This window comes from Ursus maritimus, unplaced genomic scaffold (genome assembly GCF_017311325.1).
Source record: "Ursus maritimus isolate PB19 unplaced genomic scaffold, ASM1731132v1 scaffold_9, whole genome shotgun sequence".
Lineage (NCBI taxonomy): Eukaryota > Metazoa > Chordata > Mammalia > Carnivora > Ursidae > Ursus > Ursus maritimus.
The window spans coordinates 70085265-70094752 of record NW_024427107.1 but is presented as its reverse complement, the minus strand read 5'-3'; the positions used below and the strand labels follow the sequence as shown (position 1 = coordinate 70094752).

The window sequence follows — 9488 nt, the reverse complement described above, 5'->3', positions numbered from 1 at the left end:
TGGGGGTGGGGGGAATGGAAATAAAAGAGCTGTCATTTCTTGAGTACCTACTACGTGCTACAGGTAGGTATTACCATCCCCATGCAACGAGTAAGGAAATTGCACTTCAGCTTGAGATCTTGCCTATGACTTTCTAAGAGTTCGTATTGGGTGTGACACATTGAACTTGGATGACTCTCCAGCTGCCATATTTATCACTGTTTTTAATTTGGCTATCCATGTTTTAATGATTTCATTTTCTCTTTACAATGGTAACATGATAGCGACAGCATTTTCTGTGTATATACAAACAGTCTGTGTTGTCCATGGCTTACTTAGTTCCTCTAGATTTTAGGAGTGATCTGTCTGATTCCACGTTTTGAACTTGGAACGTTGAGAGGGGCTGGTGGAGGCATCCTCTTGTGGCTGAGCCCATCATTGTGCCCTTTGGGCCTGAGGGAGGGTCTCCACGTGCTCAGGGACCCAAACTGGGAACTCGCACCATTGTCATCCTGTGAATAGGAGGCTTATACTGCCTGAAATTCGTTGTCCAGAATGGCCCAGTAATTACTTGGAGTCTGTGTTGCCCAAGCTCTGTGGTTGGCCTTGTAGGAAAGGAGTCTAGGCGATAAAGAAAAAGGAAAATCCTAATATAACAGAAGTTCTCATCTAATGAATATTTTATAGATTATTGCAATTGAAAATGGAAGTGCTTAAGAGCATTCATTGATCATGGCCTGCGGAGGCGTAGCCAGGATCTCAAGTCTTGACGAATCAGGTATTTCCGGGATGCAGGATTTGGAAATAAATTCAGTGACTCGAGGTCAGGGTTACTCTTGGCCACCCACGCCACTGGGGTGCAGCAGCAAGTTCAGAGGCTTTGGAGTCAGATAGACCTGCCATCAGATCTCAGCTCGACTGCTTGCCAGCTCGGTGATCCTAGACAAGTTACTTTACTTCTCGGAGTTTCATATTTTTCGATTGTAAAATGGGGATAAAAACAGTAGCTACATCACAAGGTGGTTGTGAGGCTTTTTTTGTCCCAAGTGTTTGGCACAGAGGAGGCATTCCGCCACCGGTAGCCACTCTTTCCTGAGCACCGCAAAACCGGCAGCAGTTTCTGGCCTAGGGAAGGACCGCCGCCCCCCTGCCCCATGCTGAGAGTCTTTCTGGACAATGTGCCCCTCGGATCCCTGGAATCCTCCCAGCTGTGGACGAGCAGACAGGCTGCGAGCACGCCCCAGACCTTTTCTCCTGCCACCTGGCTCTCTTCAGAGCCCCACAGGCACTCTCCCCTGACCCTACATGACGGGGCCGGAGAGCTGTCTTAACCCGGCTTCGGGGCTGGCTTGCAAAAGCTCTTTCTGAGCCAGCCCAGGCTCTTGCCGAAGCTCAGCAGTGAGGACGCACTGCTTTGTTCCCAGCACTCACACTGACTTTGTTGTTCCTGTGTTGTGTTGTGTTGTTTTGTTTTTTGTTGTTGTTGTTCTTCTTCTTCTTCTTTTTTTTTAATCCGCAGCTGTGGTGTGATTTTGACAAGTCGATACCCTTGAAGAACCTGGCTTTCAATTCCTCAGCTGTGTTTACAGATATCTGCTCCTACCCAGAGGTATTTATTCTCGAGCTCCCCTTGGCAAGACTTGGGCCTAGGTACCGCCGCCAGCTGCACACAAGCACGACTGGTTGGAGGGTCTCGGAAAGGGTTCCAGAGGCCCGCTTCCTTCTTCTGCCTCCTCCTCCTCCTGCTCCCCCTCTTCCTCCTTCCCCTTCTCTGCCTTTCCTTCTCTCCCCTGCCTCTTTCCCACCCTCACTTTTAGCCTTTCCTGATTCTCCCTTCTTCTTCCTCCTCCTTTCTTCCTTCTTCACCTGTACCTCTATCCATTTCCCTCTTCCCTTTTACCGCCTCCCTCCCCTACTCATTTCCCCTTCTCATCTCAAAATCCTAGAGCAGAATGTGCTCTTGTTCCCAGTGTAGAGCAGAGTTCTGGCTCAAATGGTGTTTGCTGCATTCCAGAAGAAGGGAAAGAAGGAGGAGAGGGAGGGGGAAAGGAGGAAGGAAGGCAGGGAAGGGGGAGGGAGAGGGGAAGGAAGGCAGGGAGGGAGGAAAGGAAAGGAAAGAAAAGAAAGGAGAGAAAGAAGGAGGGATGGGAGGGAGGGAAGGAGGAAAGGAAAGGAGAGAAAGAAGGAGGGAGGAAGGAAGGAAAGGAAGAAGGAAGGAAGGATGGAAGGAGGGAAGGAAGGAGGGAAGGAGAGAAAGAAGGAAGGAAGCTAGTGAGTCACAAACCTAGAAAACCACAACTAAACTTAAAGCAAAGAGCAGCACCACGGGGTCAGGAGGTGTCCCAACAGATACCCACCATCATTATGTAAGTCTCACCCTCCCTTGGACACAGAGCCACAGATCTGGCCCTGGGCCTTGGGGTCAGCCTAAGGCACTGGGCAAAGGATAGTCTTAGGCTATGTTAGCCATAGCCCAGAACTTTACATTTAGGGGCAGAAGTTCTGGGTCAGGAGAGAGGACAGCTGGGATGTCCTAGCAGACCCCAGCCGACATCACACTCCAAGGACCCGGGTAGACCCTTGTTCTCTAAGACCCCTCCACCATCTGGGTGGGGGAAAGGCTCTGTGTTATCTCACTTGGGCCCCAGAATCAGTGTGAGAAACGTTCTGATAAGGAGAGAAAGCCTCCTGCCCCGTACAAGGTACATAGTGTCTATTTGATACACACGGTATCATTCAGTCCTCCAGCTGTAGGGCGCACAGACGGTTGGCATCTCCATTTGCTAGATAATGCAACAGAGGCCCAGAGAGTAACTTGCTCAGTGCCACCCAGCACCACTCCTGCCTGCCCTCCATCCTCCCTCACTTCTTCCCTTCCTTCTTTCTTTCTGTCCTTCTCTTCTTAATTCAGTTCTCGATACTTGGAACTGCAGTTGAAGCCCTACCTGGCTTGTTCTTGACCTTGTACTTCTGTATCCAGGCTTGGTCCTCCATTCCTAGGGAGGAACTAGGCTTTTCTTAAGGAAGTCCAGGGCAGGATGGGACTAGCTCTCGTTGGGGGACCTTTTCCCACCAAGTACTAAGAGAGCACAGACTTCATGGACTCTGTGGGACACCAGCTCCCTGAGAACATCTCGGTTTGGAGGGCATGAGGGGTGTCGCAAAAGGCAGTGAGTTGGCCACCCGTCAGCTGTGGAGAGGTAGCCAAAGCTGGATTTCCCTCCCTGTGAGCCCCTTCACCTGCTAGCAGTGGAATCTTGAGTTAGCTCTTCTTCTCTCTGACCTTGAGGTTTCTTGTCTGTAAAGTGGGAAAAATAGTATCTTCTTCACATGGCTTATGTGGAATTAGGGAATATCACGTCGTCATGGTGCCTACCTAGATGAGTTCGCACATGCAGAGCTCCAACGTGTCATCTGACGTGAAGTTGGTGTTTGTGAGCTATTCGTCTGGGCTTCCACGTCACTCTAAAAGAGTGTATACCCTTGACCCCAAACCTAAACTCCCAAACTCAGGACCACAGCACTCATGGGCTTCCCAGTCCTAAGAAAGTGGCTTCTGGATCACAGAACATCATCTCTGTGCCTCGGTTTCCTTATCTATAAAGCGAGGAGGAAAGTAGTACCTTCCTCAAGGGCGGTTGTGAGGATTCAGTGCATTAATCCATGCAAAGTGTCCAGCGTAACATCTAGTGCAAAGTGTCTGCTCATTAAATGTCAGCCATGATGCATTTAGGATTTCCTGTGAGAAGGTTTTGAGCCTGCACCACTGATACCCATTTATCTCTAAGTTATATTCCTGTATCACTGTGCTAATGTATGGTGTACATTATGGAACATATTCAAAACATAGAAATATTTAAAAAAGAGATAAAATAAATAAGAGTTTCAATACTTTCCTCCCACAAACTGTGGCCTCCAGCCAAATTCTACCTGCCACCTGTTGTGTAAAAAAAGTTTTATTGGGGCTTAGCCACATCCATTTAGTACCAGTTGTCTATGGCTATTTTTTTTTGGTACAGATTTATTTATTTATTAGAGAGAGAGGGAGAGAGCAAGCATGGGCAGGGGGAGGGACAGAGGGAGAGGGGAAAGAGGTGCAGAGCATGATGAGGGCTTAATCCCAGGACCCCGAGATCAAGCCCTGAGCTGAAATCAAGAGTCAGCTGCTCAACCGACTGAACCCCCAGCGCCCCGTCTAGGGCTACTTTGATAGCACAATTGGCAGAGTTGAGTAGCTGCAAGAGATGGTGTGGGGCCCACTGAGCCAAAATATTTACTGTCTGACCCTTTACAGAGTTTGTCAACTCTTGGCATCCCCCCAGATGCAGGAATCCCACTGGCCTAAAAGATGGGGATCTGGACTTTTTCAGTCACCATTACCACCAACAGCCTGATTTGACTGACCAGTTGCCGTCTTGACATACAGGGCTGTGCCTCCCTACCTAGGGATTTGTCCACCAAACGAGAAGGAATTAAACATTCAGACCTTGTAAAAGACTTAGTTCGCACACAATGCCTCCCGGCACTCCCACACGTGTGTCCCCGAATCCCTTCATCGCTCTGAGCTTTCGCTTCCTCATCTGTGCATCTGACCTCTCTACTTCACCCCGTGAGAAACAGGACTTAGTCCGAAAGCATGAGATACAAACATTTCATATAAACATGGTTGATGTGGTATAAGCGTAAGAAGCTGTTCTCATATATGGGATCGAGTATAATTTAGTCTTGAACCAGAGCTTGCCAGTTACTCAAAATGGATGAAGATGCAGTGAATGACAGTGAAAAAAGCTGCATTCCAACTATGATGTGAGGAATCGTCGGGGGGGGGTTCAGCGAAAGTAATGTAGATGACACCCACAAACCCAGGGTGTCGTTATGTCAAACACCTGCACTGGCTCTCAGCAGGCTCGATAGGAAGACCTTCATGTTAGAGTCGAGCCCCTTTATTATATGCGCTGGCACATTTGAATAAATTGTCAACTGTATTTGCAGGAGCAGTTAGAGCTTGCTAATGTTTTGAAGTGTCCCTGAGAGCCGATCTCCTATAGGGGTGTCATTATCTGTGTCTTTGCTCATTAAATATTAGCTGTCATGATGTAAAGGAGAGAAGAAAGGTGAGGGGATTGAAAGGGGAAGACAAGAGGGAGAAAAAGCAAGAAGGAGGCAGAAAGAGGAAGAGAAACAATGAAAAGAAAAGAGAATCCGTGGTCAAGCAAATAGGCAGATTTTTTTTTTTTTTAATTCCAAAAGTGACGGTAAAAACTGGTGCCTGAATTTCTGGTTAACTCCTCAGGTGGGAGTCCGAACCCTGAGTGGTTTTGGAAGAAACTTTATTCAGGGTGGTCAGAAATCCCCAGCTGCTATTCAGGATAAAATTAGATTTTCCCACGCTCCCGCAGCAGCAGGCCCACCAAAACATCCAAACGAAGGAGTGTCAAACGGCTTTGCAGTAATTTCAGAACTTTTTCAGGTTGAACAGAGGGCTGTTACATGAGCTCATTTTGTTTCTGCACAGAGCCAATTAGATGTTACCGCTAAATATATAAAGAAGATCGATGTGTTTTTTCCCAAATGATAATCAGTTTTTGGAATCTCTTTTCCCCACTAAGAGTGCAAAAGCCATAAAAGCACAGGGTGATCCAAAAACCGACAAGCCCCACCTTACTGAAGCTTAGATTTCAAGTCTTTAAGGACATTCGCAGAACATGGGAAACAGAGCAGGTGTGGGTGGCGGAGCCTGTGTGTTGACCTCGGATGAGCGAGGGCTCTTCTGCCATTTACTTGCTGTGTGGCCTGGGACAAGTCACGGAAACTCTCTGAGTTTTAGTTTTCTTATCTGTATAATGGGATTATTTGTTGTTGTTGTTGTTGTTTTGTTTTGTTTTTTGGATCCCAACATGGGGCTTGAACTCACAACCCTGAGATCAAGACCTGAGTCAAGATCCAAGAGTCGGTTGCTTAACTGAGTGAGCTACCCGGGCATCCCTATAAGGGGATTATTAATAATACCTATCTCATAAGATTGTTGGGGTGATAAATAGAGATGGCACCCATAAAACACTCCTTAATATTAACTTCTTTCTTGTCTCTTTCTTGAAGGCTTTGGTAACTAAGGGAGAACAGTGCCTGCCCAAGTGGAGATCTGAGTTGAAGGAAGATAGGGCCGTAACAAATTTTTTGAATGCACAAGGCTCTATGATCCAAACATGAGACTATCTAGATAATCCTGTGTCCAGGGTCTGACTAAAAACTTGAACAGGCCATATTTTCATAGCCTGTTCCCCTTTCATGATCATGCTCTCCTGGCCTCACCAACTCTTTCCAAGATGGTGACCACCTTGCATTGCATTTTCTCAGGGAGCCAGATCCTTCCAGACCCTGTACTTGTTGCCCATGCTGAGGGAGTGGCCTTGGAGGGCACACACTCATTCCAGCAATCTCACTATGTTCCTCTCTGCTGATCATTCGTAGCTGACAGCGTATAATTCCTAGATGTATCTTTCACAATGTCAAATAGCTACCCCTGAGAGCACATTTAATTTATGGAAGTCACTGAGAGGCATGATCTGGCTGGACATCACTGTTCAGGAATCAAACACAGACTGCACTTTTGATGTTTTTCTAACTGGACTCTGATGATAATTTACAAAGATCTGAGCTCAGTCATCAAGGAAGCACAACCAAGACAAGGACACAGTCTTGCAAGTGACTGCATTGAATCGGCCAGTAAGCACTGCCAAGATAAGCATCATCCTACATTTTTACAAATATTGTGTAGTGATGCCTTTCCATAAGAAATAGATACTGTATGGGCTCTTTGATTAAGTTTTGCTTCACCGTTTTCCTGGGATAGTCATTATTTGTACATTTCATTAATACAGGTATGTTTTTCCAGGAAGGATTGTGAGGTTAAAGTATTGACTGGGAATTTAGTTGTTTCTAGGAAATATCTAGAATAGTTTATCTGCCCTCAACCCAAGTCATAGATAAACATCACATCTACTTATGGACTTTAAATGCAGTGTTGGCAGCTCTAAGCTAACAACTATACTAAACTAGAGAATGTTCACTGTGCTTCCCCTAGTAGGGTGAAAAAAACGCCGGCTATGGAAACCAGGATCTAGAAAAAGCCAAAGCACAGTCAGATTGTAGCGGAGCACCCAGCCTATAGAAAATGCCCCTCTCCCCTGCCTCACACAATCCAGGAAAGAGCGGGGAACGTCAGGTTGGTCATCTCCACCCACACCCGTGGTGACCCCCAGTTCCTGACACCGTCACTCCTGCACCGTGTGGGGAGGGGAAACTCAGGATGAAGCAGAGAAGCCTCTGTCCTTGGCTCACGTGCACTTCAGGGCACTGATGGTACCAAGAGTTATCACCGAGAACCAGGTTTTGTGTGAATCAGAAAGTTTGGGTTCTTTCTTTGAAGGACAGTGACTTCTGAAAATTGTCAGCTGTCTTTCTTCTTTTTTTTTTTCTGTGAGTTTATAATGCCAGGGGACTTGGCCGCAACCAAATGGGGGCAGAGAGCCCAGTGTGTGTGACTTGTGTGAGGTGGAGTTCAAGTTCTTCTTCACGTTACCACGGTGTGACAGGCTTCCTCCTCCTCCTCCTCTTCCAGGAGGAGAATGTTCACCTATTGCCAAGGTCATTTATAGTACTTGGTGGCAATGTCCTGACCCTGGCGGGGTGCCTTCCAGCTCGGCATAGTTCTTGGTGTCCAGTAGGTCCTCATTCAACAATTGTAGAATAATAATGTATGGTTTAGTTGGCAAAATGCTTCGTGCAAACACGATCGGCTCTTGCTCCTCTGAACCTTTTGCCATGGCGTGGGAGTCCAACTTTTTTTCAGTATAGACTTAGAAGAAATTGCTTTATTTGTCGCTTCCCAAGTCCATGTATTATCCAAGAGAAGAAAATCTTGATCATTTGGAAGCAGAAAAGTGTTATAGAGGCTTCCCTCTTCTGTAGAATGGGTAAAAGAATAGTACCTGTCCTTGGATCACTGTATTTTAAGAGTTAAGTAAGAGGAAGCATACGGAGTCATTCATAAAGTATCTTACACAGAATTCGTGCCCAGCAAATGTTTGGTTATGATTATTACTCCCACCTTCACCATCTTACCCCTGATACACAGGCATTGCCACTTCCACTTGATCCCCTCACCTTACCTAGTGTTCATCTAGGGCCTGGGCTGCCTCCCATCTACACATCCTTGGTGTCTGTCCCTCCTCTCCTACCCACATGTCAACCTCACTACTGAAATGCCTCTCACCTCTCTTCTCCTAACTTGGGGGCCAAGGTGCTAGAGCTCTTTGGGGCAGTCAATCTTTTATTTTCCTGGTCGAAATTGATGTATCATGATGGGGTCTCTTATCCCCTTAGAATGCATAGCTTGTCTGTGTTCACTATTAAAGATTGGTGGAAACTGCCCGGTTCCTAACATTTCTCACACATATCCTGGCGGTACTATTTTTCATCATTAAAAACTAGGAAGAAGTAGAGAACCCCATGATGATATGGGATGCAGACTTCTCGGGAATAGAGGAACTCTCTGCAAAACAGTACTTCTGACCCACTGCTTCATTTGATATTCAGTGTTATGATCAGATCAGAGGACTTTTACAGATGAAAATAATCCACTCCAAAGCCAGGTCCTATCTGTGTCCATTCTTAGCATTGTTGCGATTATAGTGCATATCAAAGTTTATATCTTGCTTTCCTGTGTTGTTATTTTGAAAACATTTTCTATATCTTGCCTTTGAAATGCTCCTCTGAATATCTTTTTCTATGGAGATTTATATTTTGGGGTGGCTACCTGTTTTTCCACTCCTGTCTCCTCATTGTGCTCTCACACCCCCAACAATCCCTAATCAGTGTTCTTATTTCTCTTCTTCCACAGCCCCTCAAACATCAGAGTCTCTACATTTTAGTCTCTGTATCTTCTGCCTTTATTTTCATGCTCTGCTTGGGCAGTCTTGTGGAGACTTTGGGGTCTTGTGCGGTCAACTGAACTATGTCAGATGTGTGTCTCTGGACCCTTCTGTCTTCCGAAGCTCAGCCTCACACCTGTGGTTGCCATGAGCTGTCCTTCCTGAATCATCCTCAAAACCTGAAGCTTAAGAAGCCTAAAGCTAAATGCATTCTCTTTCCCCATCCTCATTGGTTGGTAGTTGGTTTTTTCTCTTAGTTAATAGATGAACCCCTGCGGAAATGCTTAGCGCCAGTCTGACTCCTCCTTCTCCCCACTTTCACGTAAAACTAGACGTGTCTCTTGCCCCATCTATTGGGTTAGTCCCCAAACTTGTCATTAAACCTTCAGCTTTTCTCCATGAATTACAATCCATCCTGTACTGTCCACACCACAGTTGATTCCTAGAGCACGGATCTGTTGACTCCATTACAAACCGGAAACCCATCGTGGCTCCTCGCGGACTACAGAATAAAGCACAGACTTGGCAGCAGAACATAACAAGAGTTTTTGCAATGTGGCTTTGCCTCCTATCTCT

General features: G+C 46.3%; 1 protein-coding gene across 1 annotated transcript in view; it reads left to right on the top strand.

The window, feature by feature from the left end:
- Window positions 1-9488, top strand: part of ADCY8 (adenylate cyclase 8) — a 224618-nt gene that overhangs the window by 171311 nt on the left and 43819 nt on the right. Inside the window, exon 11 of the mRNA XM_040626047.1 lies at window positions 1499-1588. Within this exon, the coding sequence (XP_040481981.1) occupies window positions 1499-1588 (90 nt within the window). The remainder of the gene's footprint in view (window positions 1-1498; window positions 1589-9488) is intronic.